Below are 27,113 nucleotides of genomic sequence, written 5' to 3'. Positions count from 1 at the left end.
GAGAAAACAGAGAAACCCCCAACAATCAGTTAACCTACGAGAAAGCACTGTGGCGACAGTGGGAAGCAAAAACTCCCTTTGAACAGGAAGAACCAGTCTCAGAGAGCGATGGCCAAGAGGCGTTATTATTCATAGCAGCAATCTCCAAATGCAGACTATTATTACTCAGCAGCAAACAAACAGTAGGCAGTGTTATCATCTAGCTGTTGACCTTGAAGTTTTAAGCAAAAAAAAAAAAAAATAGCCAAACGTCTTTCTTAGTTCATGAGGTAAACAAAGTTCAAATGACATTACGAATGAGACAGGACAAAAGCTTCTTGGAATTCATCAAGTGCTGGAAAACCAATAAAAAACGTAACCAAACGAAGGGAAAGAGTCTTATTCTGACTCCATTCAGTCTTTCTGATATATAACATGTCAGACTTTGGCTTTCAGTCTTTCCCCCAGACAAACTCAATACCTGCAATGATGAGGACTTTAAAGCACTGACAATGAATAAAAACACGATCCATGTGTTGTGGAGAATTGAGTGGCACACCCTAATAGTCCATCTTGTGGTAATCCTCTAGAGCCTTCTGAGGATTAAGTAGATGTAGATGAGTGACAGTGAAGAAGATGGCTATTTTAACACAGAATGTAAATGTCACCAGGCCCTAATCTCTGCAAACAGTTGCTCTAATTAGATGCTAACTGCCCACATACATAGCAGTTTATATATAAACCTCTCACTCCTGTGAAACTGATTATCTGTTAGAGTGCTGTCGCTAGCTGGCTAATTAGCACCACAAAAAGAAGTTAGACAAGCTCATGAACACATCAAGGAAAGGTCTCCACTCATTTCTGCTAATATTAAGATATAATATGAAATATTGAGATTGTTGCGTGGGCTGGTGGAACATTCACTTGATTGTGATGGCTGATACTGAATGCAGAGAAAAAACTAACAACATTAAACAACGTTATGCTTTAAATCACTTTATTCTGCTACAGTTTCACAGCAAAACAACAAATGTTTGTTCATTTCCATTTATGCTAATAAGTTCTGCCATCGCTGGATGTTTTACTCGGATTCTGCAGCCTGAGACAAGAAGAAAAGGAAATAAAATAAAATATGTAAAAATATAAAATAATCCACTCTTATTATTCTTTTTTAATTTCCTGCTGCAGTCTCCGTAGCCACTGATGCCCATTCCCAGCGTTTCCATCCATGTTAGGCCACACATAGGCAACAAGTATGCTTTTTTAACTGGTGGTTAAACACAGCTTGATAATGTAAATGTGAATGACTGCAGGAGAAAACAAAATATTCAGGTTTCTAACTTTACCTTTCCAAACTCTCTGCTTTTAGCTCTCATCTTGTTAACCTGGGATTCAGCGATGTCTGCACGCTCCTGCGCCTCCTCCAGCTCATGTTGCACCTTCCTCAGCTTAGCAAGATGAACGTTGGCCTGCTCCTCCTGTAGGAAAAGTCTGAAATTTAGCTACCGAATAATAATGATGAGAATATCAAATTTCTCACTTCACGGGAAGATCTTACCGCTTCTTCATTTTGTCGTTTGTAGGCCTTGACTTTGAGCTGCAGCTTGTCTACGAGGTCCTGTAGTCTCAAAACAGTCTTCTTGTCCTCCTCAGTCTGGTAAGTGAGCTCCTTGACTCTCCTCTCGTATTTCCGGACTCCTTTTATGGCATCAGTGGCTCTTTTCTGTTCAAGTTCCACTTCCCCCTCCAGCTCACGCACCTAAAGTCAGCACTCAACAAATTTAGCATCAACTGTGGTCATCGTTCTAAGTGATGCTTCTCAGGTACTGTTTATGAAAGGCTATGATACCCGTGCTTCCAGTTTCTGAAGCTGCTTCTTGCCCCCCTTCAGAGCCAGGTTCTCTGCTTCGTCCAGGCGGTGTTGCAGATCCTTCACAGATACCTCCAGGTTCTTCTTCATCCTCTCCAGGTGACTGCTTGTGTCCTGTTCTTTCTTCAGTTCCTCCGCCATCATTGCTGCCTACATTTGCACAGGAGGTTAGGTTGATGTTCAAAGTCTACCTTGTCATTGAAAAATGGAAAATGAATGATTGCTGAATAAAATTAAGGATAAAGACATTTACATCGGTGATGGCCTTTTTGGCTTTTTCCTCTGCATTACGAGCCTCTTGGATGGCATCCTCCACCTCCCCCTGCAGCTGGCTGACATCTGCATCCAGCTTTCTCTTAGAGTTGAGCAGACTGGTGTTCTGCAGCCAAATGACAACAAACCAGCTGTCAATAAAAGCGAACTTGTGCTAACAATTCATGCGTGAACTCTCACAAGTCCAACAACATATTTAATTTTATATCAGCAGCCCCATTACCCACCTGCAGATATTTTGTATTTATTGTATTTTGGTTTGACTGTGTCTGTTGTATGTTTCACATTTTCTGTTTTACTTTGATAGACGTGTGTGCTTTGTTAGCGTGTCTAGTTTTCCCTCCCTTGTCTCCTCATGCTTGATTTGTCCTAGCTGTGTTTTCCTCCTGTCTCCTGTTCCCTGATTACTCCACTGTGTATTTTAGTCCTTTGTCATTCACTCCTTGCTGTCGCGTCGCTAACGTACACACTCTTACCGTCTCATAGTCTCTAGCCTCTTAGTTCTCTGTTTCCAGTTATTATGTTCGGTTCTCTGTACTTTAGCATCTGAGTTTTCCCGGCACCTTTGTGTTTAACCATCTGTTTCTGAGTCCTGCCTGCCACACAGCACGCACCTTGACATCATTGTTCCCTCTAAGCTGCGCGTGTGCACAATTGCGCACTGCTGGCACGCTCTCTGGCTGCATTTTTAGGTAAACAGCAGCAAAAAACTTTGTTTGCAAAACTCAGTAACGTTTTTAAAGAAGTAACTATATAATTAATTGCCCAACATTGGTCATTATATACTGTATTTTGCAGACAGAGAGTTACAGACTCTCTCCCAGACCACAGACTCAGACTCATGATACAAGTCAGAAAAAGAAAAGAAAGTTGTGTTTTCAAAATTGGAGTTCAAGTTATTTTTACTTCCAATAGTGTTAACATACTGCACAGGTCATGAACAGGATTTTTTTTTAATTTTCATTGTAAGTGGGCTAAAGCAGTTAATTAAAAGTAGTCTAACATAAATGCTGTAATTTGATTATTTTAATAAACCATGTAACTTGGATGCATTCGATGCTGGCGTGACCACAGTGCACACGTCTGCTGTCGCTCACAGTGGTCCAAGGGACCGCTAAGAGAGTTTGTGTGTTCGCTCAGACACATGAAAAATTAGAGGGAACATTGCTTGACACTATTATTTGCTGATATGGAGAAATATTTCTTATAACTTGGATATATACGAAGAGCTTTTTCACTATTACGAGTTACCTGAGAGTGTAACAGCCCGACTCGCTCACAGGCATCAGCTACTTCCCCTTCAGCCAATTTCCGGCTTCTTTCTGACTGTTCCAGAGCAGCCTGCAGCTCCTCCACTTCTGCCTGTAGCAGGCTGCTCTTGCGCTCCACCATGGCCACCTGCTCCTTCAGGTCCTCCTGGGTCCGCAGAGCCTCATCCAGGTGAATGGTTTGTTCCTACAGAGAGAAATTTACCCATGATTAGACATTCATAACCGATGTACTTAAAGTGGCGTTTCATATTCTACTTTGAGGTGGCTTTGTATGTTCCTCAGCTGCTTCTGGGCTTCAGCAGCCTGTCGATTGGCATGGCTAAGCTGTATCTCCATCTCATTGAGGTCAGTCTCCATCTTTTTCCTAATTCGAATGGTATCATTCTTGCTCCGCATCTCAGCATCTAGAGCTGACTGCATTGTCTCCAAAACACGCTGGTGGTTGCGTTTCATCTGCTCAATCTCCTCATCCTTCTCTGCCAGCCGGCGATCGATGTCCCCTTTGACCTGAGTGAGCTCCAACTGAATGCGCAAAATTTTGGATTCCTCATGCTCCAGAGAAGCCTAGAGTAAAAAGACTGAATGGTTACACAGAAGGGAAAAAAGAATAATAAGGTTTGTGTGAATTATGTTTAAAAAAAATCAGATTAGGTCACCTCAGCTTCCTCCAAAGCAGTCTGAATCTCTGTCTTCTCAGTTTCACTTTGCCTCTTAGTCTTCTCCAGCTCATGAATGGCTTTGCCATTCTCTCCGAGCTGTTCAGTCAGATCAGAAATTTCTTCTATAAATGTAAAACAACATGTAACGCTCAGTTACTGATCACATGAAAAATAATCAGTTATTTTCTAAAAAGGGAGCTATCATGGTAAATCTACTATCTTCTGATTGGCTGCCTCCTGCAAACATGATGTTTAAACAGCAGGCGATCACAGCTACTGTGAGCAATCGATGGATGGTTGGATGGACAGATACACAGATGGATGCATGGATGATTGCATAGTTAAATAAATGTGATGAACCATCTATAAGAAATCATCCACATACGTTGCAGGTTTTTGTTCTCTCGTTTGAGGACTTCGAGCTGCTCCAACGCTTCCTCATAAGAATTCTTTGTTTTGAAGAGTTCAGTGCTGAGGGAGCGAGACTCTCTCTGTACACCATCCAGTTCAGCCTGAGTTTCCTCATATTTCTGCTTCCACTCAGAAAGAATCTATAGAAAACACAAAAAGTAGTTTGTCTAAGGCAGAATCTGTAAAGGCCTTTATGAAATGCTTTGACTCTTAGCAGCAGTGGGTTACAAGATGCTTCAGTTACCTTATCAAAGCTCCTCTGCTTTTTATCCAGACCAGCTGCTTGAGTGTTTGCTCTTTCCACGTCAGCCATGAGGTCCTCCACTTCTCCCTGCAGCCTTTGCTTTGTCTTCTCCAAAGAGAAACACTTGGCATTCACAGCCTCAATTGCCTCCTCAGCCTCCTGCAAACGCTGTGCAAGCTTTTTCCTGAGAAAGTTGGGAATCCATAATAATGGCAATTTTCTTACTCTATAATTTATTTTTTTTTTAAATCTACATATGTACGGTATGTGTTTGAGAAAAAGTCTCACTTTGCCTCTTCCAATTCATCATTGCGCTGGATGGCATCAGTCTCATACTTGGTTCTCCACTGAGCCACTTCACTGTTGGCCTTGGACATTGCTCTCTGGAGCTCAGCCTTGGCCTCTTGTTCCTCCTCATACTGCTCCCTCAGCAAATCACAGTCATGGCGGGCAGATTGAAGAGCATGGGACAGGGCATTCTTTGCCTGACATGGAGGCAGATTTGGATTTTTATTTACAAAACTACACATAAAGGGTCAAATAATCCTGTCACTGTAAGCATTGGCAAGTTCAATGTTTTTTTTTTTTTAAATATAAAGTACATTTATTAGCATGTTAGTTGGAAACATTTGTGCAACAAACTAAAGCTTTTAAAGTTAGTTTTATAATATAAGGACTAGAAGCCGAACGATTGCATTGCTCCTTTTCCTGTTTTTAGCTTTAGCCTAGTTACATTTAGCTTTTTAACTTTGGACACAGACAGACTGGTTTCTGATCTTGTGCTAATTATCCACTAGTAAACAAACCTATTCTACAAAACGTCTGACTTTTCCTTTAAAACCAGTGTAGCAACCAGTTCTCCACAACTGTTAAAAAAAATCGAACTGAGTCAACTTAGGGGACCAAGATGATGAATGCACTTTTAACCTTCTGAATTAAGTTAAGTTAAGCTAATCTAAGCTATGCTAAGATATAGCATAACTTAGCACTAACTTAACAGGTACTGTTTGGCACGGTGGAAACAAACCTTTATTTCTTCCTCAACCTGTCTCTTCAGTTCCTCGACTTGCTGGGTAAAGGCAAGCTTGGACCTCAACATCTGAGAGAGTATTGCTTCTTTCTCCTCAAGCAGACGAGAGAGCTCACCTGTTTGAGAGGGTTCAGAAAATAAGGCATAAAAAACAAGAGCACTTTCACTCCAAAAACCTTTTAATCAGCTGCTTACCATTTTCATTCTGAAGTCTTGCCTTTTGAGCATTTACTTCAGTGATCAGATGTGTGTTCTCATCATGTTTTGTTTTGTATTCACTCAGTTGGTCTTCCAGAGAGCGGCACAGCTTTTCATAATTAATCTGATAATATGGATAACAGTTTTATTTGTATTTCTAACATACTGATTATATGCAAGACACAATCCACTAATTGCTGATTACATTATTTTGAATGCACTATTCCCACTTTACTTTCAGAGGCCAAACTTTTTACCAAAATTGGTATCTTTGTATATATAATGATACGGCAAAACATGATATCAATTTGGGAACTTTAAACAGTGAGGGAACAGTTGGTTAGGAGTCAAGCTGTGGGCAAAAATGAGCAGAGGTAAAGAGCAATTAAATGTCAAATGACTGTTACGTCCAGATGATCAAGTCAGATTGTCTCTGTAGTGTAAGTGTAAAGGTCCTTCTAATTTGAATGCACACAACTCTGCCCTCTGAGGTCCAAGTTATACACTAATTAGATGATAATCCTAACTGTGTTAGGGTTATGGCCACTTAGATCTCAGAAGGTTAAATGATCTGCTGAGATTAGTTGCAGAAAACACATGGAACCTGCATCATGTAGGTAATGGTGATTTTGTATTATTATATTTGACATTCAGTATGAATGTCTTAACTTAGCTTACCTTTGCTTTGACCATGATCTCCATGTTGCTAGACAGATCATCAGTCTCCATCTTGTACTCACTCTTCTCCTTTTCTAGCTTCTGCTTGACTCTCTGCAGATTGTCAATCTGCTCTCCCAGCTCAGCCACACTGTCAGCGTGCTTCTTTCTTAAAGCTGCAGCGATGGCCTCGTGGTGTAGGGTCGATTCTTCGAGGTCTCGTCTTAATTTCTGAAACTCAGCCTCTCGCTTCTTGTTCAGTTCTCCTTGAGCGGCCGTGGCTCCTCCAGCCTCCTCCAGCCTCTCACTGATCTCCTCAAGCTCTCTGGAAAGATCAGACCTTTGCTTTTCCACCTTGGCCCTAGCAACACGCTCAACTTCAAGCTCTTCCACTAGCTCTTCATTGCATGCCTTGTTAAAGCAACAAAAAAAAACCATTAACATTCACTGACTTCAAGATTTCAAGATATTTGAAAAAAGAAAAGAAAAAAAGAATTCAATAGATTTCTGCTGTTGGTACCTGAAGCTCCTTGATCCTCTTCTGACATTGTACAGCTGCACTTTGCTCATCCTCAATTTTTGATACAAACTGGCTTAATTCGAAGTCTTTCCTGTTGCACAAAATCATATCTATTTCTATAAGCAAACATTAGAAGCTTAAAATTATACCTAAACAAAGATGTGCCCATCCATACTTTTTGAGATGCTCCTTCAGCTGTTGATTGCCATTTTCCAAATCCATTATGGATTCCTGAGCAAGTTTCAGATCTCCTTCAAGCTTTCTTTTAGCCCTCTCCACATCCATTCGAACTTTCTTTTCTTGTTCTAGAGAGCCCTCAAGCTAATACATGGGGATATACACATTATACATGATGTGTGATTTGAATTTTTTAAAAACAACTACTGGCTATATAGACTTACATCATCAACTTGTTGCTCCAGCTTGATCTTAGCTTTGGTTAGAGAGTTGACTTTGTCTTCTTCTGCTTGCAGATCATCTAGTGTCTGCTGGTGGACCTCTTGGAGGGCCAGCTTCTCCTTGGATAACTTAGCAATAGTGTCATCAAGACACGACATTTCTTCTGTCAGATTCTTCACCTGAATGTGTAAAACACGTATCTTAACCTTCTGAGGTCGAAGTTGTCATCAGTGATGACCCTAACCGTAACTGCAACTCTAATCAATCAGATTGCATAATATATATATCTATATTTTTTTTTATTGTTCTTCTAATTGTGGCAATCGGAAAACAAATGAAACTGACAAACACATGATAAACTATTTATGTTTTTTCAAAATGAGTCAATTTTGCCTTCTTTTAGGGTTAGGTGACCACCAAAAACACACCTTGTTTTCAGTGGCATGCTTTTCTTTCTCCACTTTAGCCAAGGTGAGCTCCAAATCATCAATATCCTTCTTCAGCTCAGAGCATTCATCTTCTAGCTTCCTCTTCTTGGCAGTCAGTTCAGCGTTCAGCTCCTCCTCATCCTCCAGTCTCTCACTCAGTTCTTTGGTTTTAGCCTCGAGCAAGATCTTGTTCTTTATCAGTCCCTCGCATCGCTCCTCAGCATCTGCCAAGCTCTCACTTTCCTATTTAACAAAAATCACATTTAGCATTTATGCAGACTGCACTCTACTTGTGTATTGCAAAATTCATAGTTTCTCTCCTCACAGCTTGAATCTGCAGACACAAGTCGTTCTTTTCCTGAAGTAGAGAAACCATTTTGGCTTCCAGCTCCTTCTTCTTAGCCTCAGCTTTGGCTAAATCCTCCTTACACTTGGCAAATTCAACTTTCATCATGGCCATCTCCTTCTCCGTCTCAGCACTCCTCAAGAGTGGCTTGATCTTAAAGTAGAGCTTCATCCATGGCCAGTGTTTCACATTCATGAAGGAGCGAATATTGTACTGAACGATATAAATAGACTCTCTGGAAAGAGGTGGAACAAAAAGTTCTACTGTATTTAGTGTGCTGAACATTGACCTTGAGTTTACTCTGGACTCATTTTAATTACCTTCTCTCCATCATTTTCTGAAACTCCTTCCTTCTGAGAAAGCCACGGCACAAAGCCTGAGTAATTGTGATAAGAGAGGCAAGTTTTTCATCCCTCATCTCTTCCAGCAGACCCAAAAGTCCTGCTTTGAAGAACACCTACAAAAGAAAAGAAACATTTGTCTGTATATCTCTTAAAAACTACAACACTATGTTCAGACCCACTGTTCTCAATGATACTAAAAATGATTGGTTACAACAAACAACATAACAGTTCTTCACTAGTACTTGGATTACTGTTGCTGACTACAGTTGAAGACGATGATGTTGGAGTTTGTTTGACTGTGGGGAAAAGTTTGGTACTATCAAAACAATGATCTGCTTAGTGGTATACGAACATGAGATGGGAGTAGCTGGGCTAGCTAGGTACCAACAATTGAACTAAGTGGACAATCCCCCTACTCTTATGTTCAATGTGGGATAAATACTGTCCGCCTTCCAACAGTAAGTTTCAGTTTCACCGTATGTTAGGGTGACCAACCGTCCTCTTTTCCCCGGACAGGTCCACTTTCCACGTTCTGTCCGGGGGGATTTTCGAGATTGATGAAAATGTCCGGGTTTTTCTATGGGCCCACAGAGGACCCATATGTGTGACATCATCCCCGAGCTGCTGCTTTGTGAATAGCTGTTCTGCCTTACAGACTGGACACAGCATGCCTGATGATGTTTAAAAGATGCCAAAGCACAAGTGCAGCTTTTCAGACGAACTGCAAAAGAAATTTCTCTCGCACCGTCCCGTAATTTTTCTTATACAGATGAGGCCTTATTTCTGTACCATTATTTAATTCCAGAGGTTTTTAAGTAATTTTTTTGCACTTGTTGACTTGTAAAAGCCTATATGACATTTTTTATTTCACCATTTATTAACTGCACAGAGAAGGCATTGTTTAAATATGTTAAAAGTTCTTCATGACTGGGCCAAGTGTCCTCTTTTTTGGAAATCAAAATATGGTAACCCTACCATATGTCATTTCGAATATGGCGAAGCCTTCACTTACACTCAAAATGAATTACCTTGGTATGTCCGAACTTATACTGTGTGTGATCTACATCGATAGAGCCCAAGAGCTTCTCGGAAGCTTTCTTGTTGTCAATGAATTGTCCTTCAGGAATTACACTGGCATTCAGTACTTTGTACCTAAACAAAGAAATCTCTTATTACACACAATTTTTAAAGTATTCTCAGAAAAACAGACTTTTGTTGATTACCTTTGCTTGAAATCCCCATACAGGATCCGACTGGGAAAGCCCTTCCTGCAGATCCTGATTCCTTCTAACACACCATTACATCTCAGCTGATGGATGACCAGATGGTGTTCCATAATCCCTACAAGTCAGGTAGAGCCACACTGTCTTTAGGCTGTATTCAGGCTGCCATACATACAGTACAAGTAAAATAGTCTGAAATGTCACGAGGAATACCTGGAGTTTTAGTTTCATTTGGGATCAGGCACCTAACAAAGTGAGGATGGGTGCTCCTCAGGTTTGTCATTAGCTTTCCCAGATTCTCCTGTTAGAAATGATCAGTGATGATTTATTTTTTCAATCAGAATATTTTTTCAGACTATTGTTGATCAGATTTTCAGAAAGTTACCCTAAAGAGGGCTGACACAGTCTGGAACGATGCGCCCTTCTTCTTTGCTGCTTTCTTAACACCACCACTTCCACCTGTGTTTTCTTCAAAATAATCATTGTTTTTATTTATTTAGAATATTAAAAACAGGCCATTTTAATAGAGAATAAAATATTAGGTATTTCATACTCCTACCCTCAGAAGAAGCATAGTTAGAATAGAGGAAAGCCAGTAGTTTCAGGCTGGCTTTCTGGTAGAGTTGGACGACAGTCTCATTCAGCGGGTCCTTGTTTTTGTCTAACCAGCCTGTGATGCTGTAATCCACAGTCCCGGCATAGTGCACCAAAGAGAAATGAGCTTCAGCCTTGCCTTTGACAGACTTGGGCTTCTGAAAGTTGCTTGATTTTCCTAGATGCTGGTCATACAACTTGTTTTTAAAGGTCGTGTCTGAAGCCTTAGGGAACATACACTCCTCTTCAAGGATGGAAAAGATGCCCATTGGCTGTTGAAGATAGTGAGTCAGAAAATCCTGCTGGGATCACAGGGTCATATTGCATCTGAATAAACAAACCTTCTCAATGAGCTCGATACAGGCAGCCAGGTCCATCCCAAAGTCAATGAACTCCCACTCGATGCCTTCCTTTTTATACTCCTCTTGCTCCAGCACAAACATGTGATGGTTGAAAAACTGTTGCAGTTTCTCGTTGGTGAAATTGATGCACAACTGTTCCAGACTGTTATACTGCAAAACATGGAATTTACTGTAGAGCTTATTTATTTTTCTACAAATAATCAGATGGACCGTAGAAAGAAAACTTACATCAAAGATTTCAAATCCAGCAATGTCCAGGACTCCAATAAAGAACTGCCGAGGTTGCTTCGTGTCAAGCATCTGATTAATGCGGAGGACCATCCAGAGAAACATCTTCTCATACACTGATTTGGCCAAAGCGCCAATAGAATTGTAGACCTGTACATAATGACATTTTGTAGATTTCAACAGCAACTTTAATATCATCATGTTGTAAGGTTGTTGTGTGCAACACACTTCAAGACAATATCTATACACAGAGCAAGATTACTGTTAATTTGATAAAACTATGTTTGCTAGATGTTTAACTTATTTCACATGCCATTTTTAGTCCAGACGACACGTGCCTGCCGTCCTCTTTGATTAACACAAACTCCAACCCTGAGCTCTCCAAATACATACAGTTGTCATTTCAGAATGATCTACCAGGTCATAACAATCAGGGAACCAGAAAAAAGTAATTCTAGCACACATCAAAAACAATTAACCCACATTTTTCCAAGATGTTATTTTCCCCCCAAAGTACAGGATTAGATGTCAGAGTTCTCAGGACTGTAAGGTTCGAGTTTCTTGCTATATTCTTTTTTTTGGCCTTTTTTCAGCTTTATTTGATAGACACAGTGAAGAAATGACAGGAAAGCGGGGGCAGAGAGAACGGGAAAGACATGTGGCTAAGGGCCAAGGGGTGGACTCGAACCCAGGCCAGGCACTCTCAGTCATATGGCATGTGGTTGCCCACTCAATGTACTGAGCTAAGCTATATTCTAGCATCAACACAACTGATGGATTCAAAGACATTAAGCGTTTGACAAGGCTTTCCTGTCATTTAACAATAAAAATGATCAATACACAATATGAACCTCACAACGCTGATTAAGTTAGTGCCAATAGTTTTTCAAAAACCTGTACCAAGGCAAACACTGAAGATAAAGCAGATAAGAGGATGAGACTGAACATATAACACCTGTTCTTAAACAGCTCCATTAGCTTCAAGTTCACCTCCGTGTCAATTTCAAGATCCTGCTTCTTAACGTCAAACCGCTTCATAACCACGCTCCCCCATATTTATTTGATCTTCTCCATATGCCCTCAGTCCCTCGTACACTCCGCTCTTCTTCAGCTTCCCTTTTGTTTGTTCCACCTGCTCGTCTGACTTCCATACGACTCAGAGCCTTTAGCTGTTCAGCCACCAGATCTCCGGACTACAAACTCTCTCTCCACTTTTATAATTGCACCTTAAAACCCTTCTATTCACAATTGCACACACTTCATCATGATTCCGTCTTAGTCTATTTTTACCTTGTTGAGTTTTTATACTTGTTTTTTATTTTTTATACTAATGTAAGGTGACCTTGAAGGTCTTTAAAGGTGCCTATAAATAAAATGTATTATTATTATTATTATTATTATTATTATTATTATTATTATAGGATGAATTTCCACTTGTGCACCTGATATGAACTTTTCTATGTGTCCGTTAACACTAAAATTTGCAAGTTACCTGCTGAACAGTCTGCCCTTTGGTCACATACTCATTGCCAACCTTTACTCTTGGATAACACAAAGCTTTCAGCAGGTCTGCAGAGTTCAGACCCATCAGGTAAGCTGCTTTGTCAGCCACTTGTCAAAGAAAAAGAGAAGAGAAGAAAAAATAAAGGCAGAGTGTGATAAAAGAGGCTGAGATTCTAAGGTTTGAAAAGATTAAAATCTATATTTGCACATACCAAAAACAAACGATAATGAGCACAAGAGATATATATTTATATCAAGATAAATAAAATCATTAAGGTGGAACATTATGAATAACAATTACCCTCCGTGCCGTCTGGCTCTGCCTGCTCCTCTCTCTGCTTCTGCTTGAACTTCATATTCCCATAATGCATCACGGCACCTATCAGCTTATAGATGCCAATCTTCTCCTCTCCAGTGAAGCCCAGGATGTCGATAGCACTCTGAATGCACATGAAAGTAGAGCTGATCTAAGAGCAAAGTTAGCAGTGATGGAAAAGCAGGAAATGTTCATCTGACTTACATCAGTGGCCATCAATTCTTCACTGTCATCAATACTCGCCACGCTGATCTCCCCCTGGCTGACAAATGGGTAGTCATAGGGGTTGGTGGTAATGAGGAGAGTTTCTGGAAAGAACATAACAAGCCCTCAATTTGGTGCCTTGCACCATACACACATTGTGTATATGACTTTGTTGCAATGCTGTCGTTTCTTGTGTCACCTATGAGCTCAGGCCTCTTGTTGGACATTATCTGGTAGAAAATATGGTAACTCCTCTCTGCGGCCAGTTGAAACGTTACTCTGGATTTTTCCAGTAAATCTACCAAAAACACACAAAATTGGCTTAAATAAAGAATACAACAAATTCTGACAAGATTGTATTACTTATTAATACCCACAAGTCTCAATATCAGCAGAAGCCAGCTTTCCTGTGGTTCCAAAGTGGATCCTGATGAATTTGCCCTGAAAAATGAAAGAAACGTTATCTATGGAGAGCAAAAGAAGACTTGGAATTAAAATAAATAAAAAAGTCTTCACTTACAAAGCGTGAAGAGTTATCATTTCTGACAGTCTTGGCATTTCCAAAGGCTTCCAACAAAGGGTTAGCAGAGATGATTTGATCCTCCAGATTCCCCTTAAGTAAGACAATGAACAATGTAAAATATTAAAAATACAGACAAGGCAGCTGATGAATAGTCCATATATATTTAAATATTACCTGTAATTTTCCAGTGGCAGCAGCATCTTTTTTCCTGTCCCCGGAGCCTGCAATTGTCGCAAAGTACTGGATGACACGCTTGGTGTTGACAGTCTTTCCTGCACCGGATTCTCCACTACAGTACATAAAGTACAATCAGAAATCTTTAATCAAGTAACAAATACAGGCTGTTGTACAATCTTTTAAATGCAGCTTACGTGATGAGGATGGACTGGTTTTCTCTATCTAAAAAAAACCAAACAAACAAAAAAGCAAACAGTCATGTTAGAGAGGTGCACTGGATTACATAAAAATGGCAATATAACTTTTAAGCTTACCAGTAAGCATCGACTGATATGCATTGTCGGAAATGGAGAAGATGTGTGGTGGAGCCTCCTGGCGCTTCTTACCCCTGTAGGCTACCACCACTTCCTGGTTGTACACTGGGAGCCACTTGTAAGGGTTCACAGTGACACAGAACAAGCCAGAGTAGGTCTACAACCAAAAGCAACATCTGTGGTCAATATAAGCTTATTAGCTTTATCTGACAGAATAACTATTGCTTTTTAATTAGTCAGCCTGGTGAATTTAGTCTCAAAGGACACCATATATTTATGTTGTTGACCAGGCAGCTTAGGACACAGGTGACACTGATTCTCACGACACAGGCTGTGATGGATTATAAGGACAGGCGAGTAAGTGGTAACTATGAAGTCTTAACTCCAAAGTCAGAAGCAGTATATAAACAACATTTTAATTTAATTGGATTTTCTCTTTTTGTGTTGTTCTGTTTATGGTTCAAATGTATTGTTTTCTTTTTTCTGGTAAATAACACTGGATAGTGGGTTTTAGAATATGAGATGCTTTAATTCACACAGTGATCTGTCATCATTCATTAGATGACTTTAGGTCACGAGCAGTTGTCCAAGCATTTCACTACATATCATACTGTGTATGACTGTGTACGTGACAAATAAAATTTGAATTTGAATTTGAATTTGAATTTGAATTTGATTTGACTTAAGTAATGTAATCTTTATATTTAAACATATATTTTACCTGGATGTTGGACTGGCTGCTATTTTGTAAAATTCCATCACTTAAAACTATGAGTATTGGACAAAATTAGGCCAAAACTGGGCCATATTATTTAAACGCTGAGGCTAACTATATTTATACAGGTGTTTTCACCTGTATTTTTGTCATGATCCTGGGCCTAACTTTGTGTTTTTGAGCTTTTTGAAGTTCATTTCTTTGTTTTCCAGGTGTTCATAGTTTTGTTTACTGTTCTTTATTTATTCTTGAGCATTCTGGGAACTTGTAGTTCTTGTTATATGTTACTCTTAATTTAGAGTCTAATTTGTTCCCTCATTGTTTATTGTTGTTGTCCTGTTGTGTGTTCCTGCATGGTGCAAGTCTGGACTCTGAGATCAGCCCGAATGAAGTTTGCTTTTTGCTTGAGTCTGTCTGCCAGTGAACTTGCATTTGGCCTGCAAATCATGAAAATTTCAGTGAATTTGTAAGACTTTGTTATTAGTTTGAAGAACATTTTAACATTAATTTATGTTTAGTTTCATTTATAACACTTCCTGAAAAAGAGAATAGGCTCACTTGTCCAGGAAGATACTCGAGGATCGATTTGGATATACACTTCTCTAGACTTTTTCTATAACCTCAAAGCATTAAAAAAAAAAAAAAGACAAAAAGAAAAGAAAAAGTAGCTACTGTCAGACCAAATAAACCCTCAGCTGACTGCACCTCTGCTGTTGGTCTGCACGCTTCAGTTGAGCAGCAGCTTGTCAGGCATTATCTGGTGCAGTACTCACATAGATCATCCAAGCTGCGTAACGCTCTTTGAGGTTAAACAGCACAGCCGCCTCATTAAGGTGTGTCATCATGGCCATGTCCTCAATCTTATCAAACTTGGGTGGGTTCATAGGGAAGATTTCATCTTCCTTCACTGTTACAACCTGTGACGGTAAGAAAGACATCTTCATTAAGAAATATATGAAGTTAGAGCCTGCTCTCTATATTGCTTCTGCAATGTAAAGTACATTAAAAAGCTCATCAGTGGACAATCTAAATAAAATGTGCCAACGATGCCTATAAATCTCCAGTATAGAGATACATGGAGCAGATGTACCTGTCCTGACTGAGTTTTAACAGTCGCCTTGCCACCCTCTTTGCTTTGAAATGTGCCTTTAACAAAGAGCTCCTTTGGATCCACCACAAACACTGCAGTTTTGGCATCAAAGGGCCTGTTCTGAGCTTCAATCCTCTCTCGTTCGGGTCTCCTCAGATATGGAGCGGCCTCCCCAAAAACAGCCATGTCAGCGTCTGAACTCATCTCTGCAGTGTACACCCCAGGGGACTAAAACATCCAGGGTTAATGTTAGAATTCATCTATTAATGAATTTGATCATCATCCTGATCAAATCTTACCCCAGAAAGTCAGCGTATGGCTCCTTCTAGAGACACCTGAATCAAAGCTCCTGCTGGTTAAGTCAGTAGCCGTCACAGCCAGAAGACAATGAAGCAGAAAAATGTACGAAGCGTTGGCGCTTACTGCTTTTATAAGATGCATTAGCATAGACAGCAAACAACTATATTTAGGTCAAATCCCCCATTGAACGTGGGTGGAGGAAAGTGATTAGCTTGGCATGTGATGTCATGCAGATGGTGCTGAGCTTTTGTTATAAATCCGTGCCGTGGAGCAACTGCAGCTCAAGAAAAGAATGAATGCCAAAGGAGGGTGACCTCTGCCAGAGATACAGCTCACACAGATGATAAACTTTCCAAGTGTTTGTTATCTTGGGCACTGATCTCCAAGATTATAACTGGATTTGACATTAAGGATGTGTCTAGACTTAAAAGCAGCTATTGAACAATTTAAGCTCAAAGAATGCATTTGTAAGCCAGTAATAGTTGGTGGTACACAAAGTTATTAAACGCAAAGCAGTCACTGCTCAAGTCTAATCTCATTACTGAAAATCATGTGAATTTTGATTTTATTTTACAACTGGAATGTCTATGTGCAATACACTACAATAATGCAAAGAAACCCCAACAATCAAATGACCCCTATGAGCAAGCACTTGGTGACAGCAGGAAAGAAAACCTCCAGCAGAACCAGGCTCAAGCCGCAATCTGCAAGTATAAGCATTGCCTGCTACTTACTACTACTCTTTATTCTTCTTAATTCATATGGAAGCAGTGAGGGTTACTATTTTTAAATTAAATAAATAATGAGATGGTGTAAAATGTTTTGCTAATCTGAGGTTGTATTTATCTAATATTAAGACGTGATAAGGACCAAATGATTTTATTATGTCCTTATGAATAAAAAAAAGATGGTGTCGTTTTTTTTTTTTTCTGTATCCAATTCAAGACATTAAGAGTAAAATACTGTAAGCTAACTTTTTACTTATGTGAAATTTTAAAATGGATTTGGCACTGCTCATTAGAACGCATAGCTGACTGAAAGATCTGTCATTTTCTACGGTTTCTATTGTGTGTGTGTGTGTTTGTGTGTGTATTAATTTTCCAGTTTCAGATGAACATGAATGTGGTATCACAAATTTTCTCACAAATAAAGTCATGAAACAATTACATAAAAAATGTGAAACTGTGTTTTACAGGGTTTTATTTTATGTCCTGATTTACTTACATTCCTACATATTTCAAAAATTCATATGGTGAATACACTTCATATGTCATGGCAAGGATTTCTGTCTTCACAGCAATGTAACAAAATGCATTTTTCACTTATCTCCAAAGCTTATTGTTTTGAAATGTACCATTAATGGTGCGCGGTGACACTTCTGATAGTCATGACAGGTTTATAAATAAAGTCATAGCTGATAAAGCCCTCAATAGAAATTCCTCCAGGATCCTTCTGGGATGGCTTTAGAGATCACAGTGGACTAGCGGTCACATTAGAGAATCTGAGGCTTCTTTTTTTCCTGTCCCAAAGAATCTTGTCTGAGGGACACTTGATGACAGATGCAACAGAAACAAAAAAAACCAACCCAATGTCACTTTAGTGCAGAAAGAGGTTGCCTTAGCTTTAAAACGTTTTTGTTAAACCTTGATAGTACATTAAAAAATGCAAAAAAGTTTTCAATGACATTTTATTGGCTATTAAAAAAACCTCATGAAAAATATGTCAATTCTGGCTGAGATCAGAGGGCATACAGTGGAGGATATAATTCTTCAATCTCCTGCTAAATTTCTGCTTTTGCTCACAAAGAAATGAATAGTCTCTCATTTTTATGGTAGTTTCATTTTAATGGAGAGAGACAGGATAGCAAGCACAATTGAGAAAAAACACATGACATAAATGTTATAAACTACATGAAGAACTACAAGTTCTTTGTCATCAACTTGACCCGCTGTGTTTGGGGGAAGAGAAATGCTGAGTATGACCTAAAGAACAATATCCCCACAGTCAAGCACGGAGGTGGAAACTTCCTTTGAGTCTTTTTTCTGTTAAAGATACAGGATGATTTCATCGCATCAATCTTACAGAGAATCTATGGAGGGAGCTCCCAAGAGGCAACCAAGAAAACTAAAAGATTTAGAGTTTCTGTAAAGAGAAGTTGCTGTTTCCGTAGCGATTGGAGTTTTTACAGGGTGGGGTTGCTAGCCCCACGCCCAACCCTCCTCCTTTCTCATCCGGGCTTGGGACCGGCAATGGCAGAGTTCAGACTACTGAACTCTATCGTCTTCCCTACTGCACTTTACGCTAGTGAAACCTGGCGCTCAACAAGTGCAACTATTCAACACCTGAACGTGCTTCAACAACGTGGCTTGCGGCGAATCCTGAGAATTTCCTACCGGGACCGAATAACAAATGAGGAGGTCCTACGAAGAGCAGGCACCCGCCCATTAGCCGATGTTGTTGCAGAAAGACGCTTTCGCTTTGCGGGACATACACTCAACAAAAATATAAACGCAACACCTTTGTTACTGCTCCCATTCCCCATGGGATGGACGTAGAGACCTAGAATTCATTCCAGATACACAATATAACCATCCCTCCCAAACAGTGGTCACAAATCAGTCCAAATGTGTGGTAGTGGGCACATCTGCTATATTGAGATAATCCATCCCACCTCACAGGTGTGCCACATCAGGATGCTGATCTGACATCATGAGTAGTGCACAGGTGTACCTCAGACTGCCCACAACAAAAGGCCACCCTGGAATGTGCAGTTTTGTCTCACAGCAAAATGCCACAGATGCCACAAGCAATGAGGGAGCGTGCAATTGGCATGCTGACAGCAGGAATGTCAACCAGATCTGTCGCCCGTGCATTGAATGTTCATTTCTCAACCATAAGCCGTCTCCACGGGCGTTTCAGAGAATATGGCAGCACATCCAACCGGCCTCACAACCGCAGACCTCGTGTAACCACACCAGCCCAGGACCTCCACATCCAGCAGGTTCACCTCCAAGATCGTCTGAGACCAGCCACCCAGACAGCTGCTGGAACAATTGGTTTGCACAACCAAACAATTTCTGCACAAACTGTCAGAAACCGTCTCAGGGACGCTCAACTGCATGCCCGTCGTCCTCATCGGGGTCTTGACCTGACTCCAGCTCGTCGCCGTAACAGACTTGAGTGGGCAAATGCTCACATTCGATGGCGTCTGGCACGTTGGAGAGGTGTGCGCTTCACGGATGAATCATGGTTCACATTGTTCAGGGCAGATGGCAGCTGAGAATGTCCCAGTTCTTGCATGGCCAGCATACTCACCGGACATGTCACCCATTGAGCATGTTCGGGATGTGCTTGACCGGCGTATACGACAGCGTGTACCAGTTCCCACGAATATCCAACAACCTCGCACAGCCATTGAAGTGGAGTGGACCAACATTCCACAGGCCACAATTGACAATCTGATAGACTCCATGCGACGATGTGTTGCACTGCATGAGGCAAATGGTGGTCACACCAGATACTGACCGGTTCTGGGTCCCCAGACCCCCAATAGCGCAAAAAACTGCACATTCCAGGGTGGCCTTTTGTTGTGGGCAGTCTGAGGTACACCTGTGCACTACTCATGATGTCAGATCAGCATCCTGATGTGGCACACCTGTGAGGTGGGATGGATTATCTCAATATAGCAGATGTGCCCACTACCACACATTTGGACTGATTTGTGACCACTGTTTGGGAGGGATGGTTATATTGTGTATCTGGAATGAATTTTAGGTCTCTACGTCCATCCCATGGGGAATGGGAGCAGTAACAAAGGTGTTGCGTTTATATTTTTGTTGAGTGTATTTTACGCCTACCCCCTCATCGCCCAGCTAAGATTGCCATGACATGGCGTCCACGAACTGGCAAGCGAAAGCAAGGCCGACCAAAGACCACATGGCGTCGAACATTTATGGACGACCTGAGAACTGTCGACATTGCCTGGGACGAAGCTGAAGCAGTCGCTGCTGACCGACATCGATGGAGATCACTAGCTGCCCGATGCGCCGCTCGGCGTAGGAGGAACTAAGTACTAAGTAAGTAAGTAAAGAGAAGTGTCCCAAAACCCCTCATGAGATGTGCACCAATCTAGTGACAAACTACCGCTGTGCTTGCCAACAAGGATTTCTCCACAAGTCATCTTTTGCTTGGGCATGCAAATCAATGTATAACTTTTATTTTTAACTAAGTTGTGCTGGGCAACTTTATCTACATCAGATATGTCAACATTTTAACATTATTGGTATAATGTTTCTGTATGCAGGCAGATGGTGCCAGGTGTTTAATCATGCCCAGGAAACAGGTCATAATAGGCTGTTAAACTGTCACTTATTTTAAAAACCAGTGACAGCGTCATGAGAGAGAGATTAGATGGATATAAATTGACAAGTGAGGTGCTAAATCTCGAACAAGCAGCCAGTGAACCCAGGTATTAGCTGCCCCTTTCTTAAATATGCACTGTTTCAGGAATTAATCAGGAGTGAGATATTCTTAGGAACTGTCCTCAAAGGGACAATGATGCCACAGAGATTATCACCACGGCCACAAACTGCCGTTCATTTATCTTTATTATGTATGTTATTGAATACCTGCTTCAGAAATTTTAAACGGCACCTTATGTTGAGTCACAGAGGGAACAGCTGAACACAGTGGATTACAACCAGAGTTCATTCTAATCTTTAATGCAACAGATGGCAAAATCTCAGGGCTTATGAGTTAATGTCAAAACAAGTTCAAGTTGTCTAAATAAAGAGCTGCAAAGGAGAGGTCATTAAGTTTATTATGTTGGTGTCATTTGATGGACATACTGATTTGCCAAGATATCAAGAAAAATGTTTTTTCATGAATCATTTATTGAAATGCTGTGAATTTTTTTTTTTGATTGTGTGGTCATAAAAAAGCCCTTTGGAGCTTTGAAGCAGATTTTAAAAGAGCAAAACTGAACTAAGTTTGACACAATTTATTAAAATGTTAAACAAATTTCTTCCAGTCAGAGAATGCTGCATATAATTGAATTTTTGCTTGATGCATAAAGTTAAAAGATTAAAACTATTAAAACTAGTTTTATTAGATTTATTCAGGTTGTAAATCATGTTTTTAAAAAGTAACTAAGTAATTAGTAATCAGTAAAGCAACGGGATTGCTTTTGGGGGGAAGTAATCGGTAATTACCGTAGTTACTGATTACTTTTTCAAGTAACTTGACCAACACTGGTAGTTTGTAATACCTCATACCCTTCCACTGAGATTATTGTTGACGAATAGCTTTCAGTGCAGTAGCTCTCACATGCTGTGTCAAGCCCTTTTTCTGTCACTTTACAACATGACTGTCACACACTGTTGATGTTCTGTAGTTTTTTAGGCCTGCCACTTCTTCTTTCGTCCAGTTTTTAAGGTATATTTGTTGGCTAATAGCCCCTTGGGAATTACCTTGCTCATACAAAAATACTATATATATCTGTCAAGGTGTGATCTTTGACATTTTTCATAGATTCAATTAAATGGGTCCCAGTCATGTATTTTTGCCACAAGTAACAAAGTACCTGAATACATCATTTAAAAATGGTTCTTTGCGAAGTTATCTGTTAACTGACTTGAAAACTCTTCAAACCAATTAAAGGAAGAAAGTCCAATCCTGTGGAATTAAAATATAAAGAAATAAGGGGTGGCTCACCATGTTTACTGCTAGAATAACACCCTCCAAAATAGACTGAACTACATTGAATACACTCGTTGCTTTTCATTATGGAGAAGTGGGGAACTTGGCTTTAAAGTTTAATAGAGTAGAGATAAAAAGCTACTATCACATTTTAAAAAACCCATAGTAACTTACAACGTATTCTCCAAAATAAACATTTTTAGCTTGGAAAAAAAAAATCGGAGTCAGACGGGCGCCCTCTTGTGGCTGCGTCCGTCCAGTACACAAATGAACATCAATACTGCGCAAGAGTCTTCTCAGGCAAGAGCGCGCCTGGGTCTTTAGCTCGCGTGACCGACGGTTGTCATAGCAACTGTAAACTAGTAGGCTAAAAGAGCAGGTGCAGGATTTTCCCCGTTTTTGGCGCTTCTGTTTCAACTAAAACTACAACACAGTCGTTCAGAAACTGACAGAAACATGTCGGACGTAGGATCTGAGGAGTTCGAGGATGAACAAAATAAACTCGGGGTGAGAGAATATAATTATCGTGTTAAGTTTGTTTGCTGCCGACGATGAACTAAAGCTAATGGTAAAACCCTATTTTGTTTTTACCCGAGCAGGAGTATGAAGGAGGCAGAAATGAAGCTGGAGAAAGGCACGGATTCGGGAAAGCTATTCTGCCCAACGGAGACATTTATCAGGGAGACTATCAGAACGGGAGAAGACACGGACAGGTAGGACGTTTGAGCTGGACCCCTGCAGTCCAAAGCACAGAACATTCTGCATGTATGTGCATATCAGCACATAAAGACATTATCCTTTAGATATAGAAAAAGCTGCTAAATTAGATAACAGTGTGGACAGTGCGTGAGAACATTAAGCAGTTTAAAGCAGTCTTACCCTCTAATTACAATTTTATTTAAATATTTAGTCCCAAAGAAAATTCTTAATATTTCACGCTTTTCCCTGATGCTACTCGGGTAAGGACTAATATATATTTAAATATAACTGCTTTCTCCACTAGGGGACATATCGCTTCAAGAATGGGGCGAGATATGTAGGAAACTACCAGCAGAACATGAAACATGGACAGGGAACCTTCTACTATCCCGATGGGTCCAAATATGAAGGTATAACAAATGTGCTTTACATGAGTGTGTTGTGTACTTCTACCAATCAAAATTATTTTTATACAGTCCTGAGAACGTTTTTAAAGCCAGCTGAAGCTCTGATGTTGGTTTCTGTAAGCAAAACTCTTACCACTGCCTCTTCTGACTGCCAGGGTCGTGGGTTGAGGGTATGAGACAAGGTCACGGTGTCTACACCTACCCCAACAAAGACACCTATGATGGAGAGTGGCTGCAAAATTTGAGGTATGTCACAAGAAATGCAATCACAATTGCTATAACAACTTGTAATGCCAGAAGGAGTCAGGGTTTATATTATATATACACTTTTTTATGTTAAGATAATTTACTTTGATTCAACAGTATTAATACTCTAGAGAGCAGGACTTTTTTCATGTTGAAATGTAGTCCCAGAAATGCTGTCACATGTCTTTAACTTCTGAGATGTTTGAACTTTTTTTTGCACCAACATGCTTTTACTTTGAAGTTAGCTGTAACTAGATATGTTAAAAGCTACTTGAATCTTTGCTGTTTTTGTGATTTCCAGGCACGGACAGGGCATTTACCACTACCAAGAAACTGGCTCTAAGTTCAAGGGCACTTGGGTGAACGGCAAGATGGAGTCAGCTGGAGAGTACCTCCATACTAACCACAGATTCATGGGCAACTTTATCAACAACTATGTAAGTTTTATTTTTATAACATTCTCACAAATTGGTCAGTGATCGATCAAAATACTGAATATGTTTTGATGTAGCCTGTGCATGGTGTGAAAAGTGACAATAGCCAAAATGATTATCATGATTTTTGTGATCACTGTTAAGTTATGTGTTATTTGTCATCACTATTCATTGTTTTTAGTGACATAAATGTTTTTATGACACCGTCCTCCTTATTCCCCTAAATTCAGAGCATCATTCACTCTTTTCATTGCACCTGTGTGTATATTTATGTGAGGGGACGACATCATTTGTCCAGTGAGTTAACCATTTTCCTGGAGGCTTCATTAGTCACCGTGCTTTGTGGGGATTTTAGTTAGTTTTTTTAGTTAGTTAGTCGGTTTGATGGACTGTACTCTTTTACTGTACTTCTATTTAGCAGAATTAGATTAATATATGTATGTATGTATATATATATATAAACTATTAAATTATGGTGTGCTTTAGCTATAGTGAATTATCTCCAGCTATCTCCATGATTTAACCGTTCTATAGAGTTTGAAGTATGTTTTAATGCAGAACATTTGTACTTCAGCGTAAGTCTAATTTTAAAGAATGTATGTATACTGTAGCATTATTACTTTGATATAAGTAGAGGCTTTAGGATAGGTGCGTCTTCTATAGAGCCCTCAGAATCGCTTCATTCATCACATAATCAAAAGGTCAAAGTGTTGTAAAAAGACTTTTTAAGGAAAAACAAAAAACTCATTTTTCTGTTTTTAACCACAAAGAAAGTTACATTATGCGGCTCCATTCTTGCCTTGTGTATTGTTTTGTTTTGTTTTTTGCCCCACTGTTCCAAAATGACATAGATTGGTGTTTTCAGTGTCAATCAACAGAAACAACAATCAGTTCTTATATCATTGTGGTCTGTGTCATTGTAAATGAGGATGAGTCTGTGCCTCTCTCCCTTATTATCTTCGGTTTTAATTTTGTAGCCGCTTGGCCCGGGGAAGTATGTGTTTGACATCGGCTGTGAGCAGCATGGAGAATACCAGAAAGCAGAGCAGGTAAATCCACTCGATTCACTTGAACAGAAACACGGTGATGTTAAATATTTGCCCCCTTCCTGAGCTACTATTTTTTTTCACACATTCAGATCATCGAACAAGTATCAGACAAAGCTAGCCCACATACCAACAAAATGCACTTTTTTAATGATTTCATTTATTAAGGGGAAAAAAGTCACGAGATAGAGCATTAAGGTCAGCTGATCACAGCTTCTGGTTGTTCTGAGAAGCAGACTAAAGGCGATCGTGGCTCAAGAGTTGGCAGTTCGTCTTGTAATCGGAAGGTTGGTGGTTCGAGCCCCGACTTGGACAGTCTTGGTTGTTGTGTCCTTGGGCAAGACACTTCACCTACTGGTGTTGGCCAGAGGGGCCGATCAGTCTGGCCCAGGGCAGCTGTGGCTACAACTGTAGCTGCCTCCACCAGTGTGTGAGAGTGAATGAATTGTAAAAGCACTTTGAGGGACTCGAAAAGCGCTATATAAATGCAATCCATTATTATTAAAGCACAGAGGAGATCAGGCCTTTGCTGTAGTTGCACATACACTTTTGAACAGTCTGCCTCTTCAAATCAGGACCTCACCAACACTTCTTTAAATTGTCTTTAAAACCTGCTTGAAGAAGCATATTTACATGCTTGCATTTAAATGTGAATTAGTTTTTGATACTTTTCTTTCACTTTGTTTTTTGTTTGTTTTGTTCTTTCTGGTTTGCTCTGAGTTATTATTTTTAGTCATACAGAAATTTGGTCAGCCCTTGTTGTTTTAAAATCTGCTTATAATCAAATTGACTTGAGTGGCTGTGTGCTGGCTGCAGATGTGCCTTGTGTTTGCAGATGTTGTCATGCTCAGCTCACTCTACAGATAGTCATGCTGCTATTTGTGGAAACACAGAAATATGTCTGCATTCTGACTGAATTACATGCCAAAGTGTGTTCTTAGAGCATTTTCTATCTGTAGGATTCATCCTGTCCTCTCTCCAGCCTTTGCAGGACAGAGCTGAGGGTGAGTGGGATGCCACTGTCCTCAAATGGATTCCCAAATGTGTCACAGGCCTAACAACAGAAACTCCTGGGAAAGAGACTTCAGGTGAAATTCAACAGTGACGTGCAAGCCATGATTGTAAAACTACTGTCTGATAGCAGAACCCCATACAGAAGGTTACTCTTGCAACCCTAGAGATTTTGAATTTGAAAACACTGAAAATGTTCATTAAAACTTTAAAAAATGTTCAGTAAAAGGCTAAAATTTTATAAATAATTGTCAATATACTTGTTTTAGGGCTGCACAATTAATAAAAAGTTAATTTTGATAATGATTTTTGCATGGGCAAGCATGATTGATTGATACTTAAATGTATGCTTCACCAGTTAAAATGCAAAAGCAAAAGCAAATCAGTTGCTCCCTAAATCAGTGCTGGACCATCCACTTGTGCAGATCATAGTTTTTCCCTGCAGTTTCCTGGACTAATGTAGACGACTAACATTATGTTAAAAGAATTTAAAAATCACCAAAATTGAAATTTCCTCCACATTATGAGCTTGTGCCTCCAAGAGGATCACCTGGAACAGCCTTGTTGATTTTAATTTTGCATTAAGTTTTGGTATATATATTTTTTTTCTTGATGCAAATAAGGAAGACGAGTTTTATTTTGATGCAGACACAGATGTGAGCATGTGAAAGCAGTGCTAGAAATAATAAATAATAAATGAATAATCGGGACCAATAAAAATGAAGATGGCTTAACAAACCAAAGGGTGACATCATAAATCATCAAGAACATAGGTCCTTAGAATTGGAGGGGGTCATTTCATGTTTGTGACATTTCTGTTGTGGTAAGCAGATCAAAACTAAACTAAGGGGGCAGCTGTGGTGGAAGGTGTATTGATCCGTTATGCTGTTTAGTAAAAAGTACTAATACCTCACTGAAAATACATCACTGTTTGTAAAAGTCCTCAAATTGAGATTGTTTTAGCTTGATTTAAATTGCCATGAAGGTTTGGCCATAAACCTCAATGGACTGAAACAACGCCGTAAAGAAGAGTGCTTCAGAAAGATGCAAGAGACTAATTAAGTTATACAGAAATCACTTCAAGTTATTGCTGCTAAAAGGTGGTTTTACAAGCTGTTGAATCACAGGATGTATTTAATTTTTACAACTGCTTCTGTATTTTGGTGTACATTTGTTTAATAAACATTTACACTGTGTAATATATCATATGTTGTTGTTCATCTGAGGTATATTTACTAAGGACTTCCTCATCTATATAGCTTTCAGAAGAATATTTCATTTTTTTATTAATCTTTTGAGTATACTTGCAGTTCTGCTGAAAGACAGAACTGTTCTCTCTAACATTTAAAAGAAAAAAGAATACAAGTTTTTGTCTGTTGTCTTTGCTTTATACTA

General features: G+C 39.8%; 2 protein-coding genes across 2 annotated transcripts; one reads left to right on the top strand and one right to left on the bottom strand.

The window, feature by feature from the left end:
• Positions 1–1,307: 1,307 nt before the first annotated feature.
• LOC146626174 (myosin-4-like) lies at positions 1,308–16,082 on the bottom strand. Its single transcript, XM_085361771.1, has 37 exons — positions 15,879–16,082; positions 15,562–15,705; positions 14,074–14,230; positions 13,954–13,981; positions 13,757–13,871; positions 13,580–13,672; positions 13,437–13,500; positions 13,259–13,357; positions 13,060–13,163; positions 12,841–12,979; positions 12,529–12,647; positions 11,037–11,186; positions 10,788–10,958; positions 10,412–10,718; positions 10,238–10,320; positions 10,066–10,153; positions 9,853–9,970; positions 9,658–9,781; positions 8,606–8,742; positions 8,265–8,520; positions 7,940–8,182; positions 7,514–7,690; positions 7,288–7,433; positions 7,113–7,203; positions 6,614–7,003; positions 5,933–6,059; positions 5,735–5,853; positions 4,996–5,192; positions 4,708–4,891; positions 4,438–4,603; positions 4,050–4,174; positions 3,649–3,957; positions 3,374–3,577; positions 2,103–2,228; positions 1,829–1,999; positions 1,538–1,738; positions 1,308–1,457 (listed from the first exon to the last, which is right to left on the bottom strand). Exons 1-37 carry the CDS (start codon positions 16,080–16,082, stop codon positions 1,308–1,310), a joined length of 5,826 nt encoding a protein of 1,941 aa, XP_085217897.1.
• Positions 16,083–22,331: 6,249 nt separating this feature from the next.
• rsph1 (radial spoke head component 1) lies at positions 22,332–25,812 on the top strand. The gene is made up of 7 exons (XM_085360356.1): positions 22,332–22,382; positions 22,475–22,588; positions 22,879–22,984; positions 23,137–23,227; positions 23,529–23,664; positions 24,639–24,710; positions 25,690–25,812. The coding sequence occupies exons 1-7, from the start codon at positions 22,332–22,334 to the stop codon at positions 25,810–25,812; spliced, it is 693 nt and encodes a 230-aa protein (XP_085216482.1).
• The last annotated feature ends 1,301 nt before the right edge of the window (positions 25,813–27,113 follow it).

This window comes from Diplotaxodon limnothrissa, linkage group LG8 (assembly GCF_057381915.1).
Source record: "Diplotaxodon limnothrissa isolate DT_005_m linkage group LG8, D_limnothrissa_male_GT1.1, whole genome shotgun sequence".
In the NCBI taxonomy this organism is placed as follows: Eukaryota; Metazoa; Chordata; class Actinopteri; order Cichliformes; family Cichlidae; genus Diplotaxodon; species Diplotaxodon limnothrissa.
Note: the sequence above shows the minus strand (reverse complement) of the source record. Positions and strands in the feature narration are given on the sequence as shown.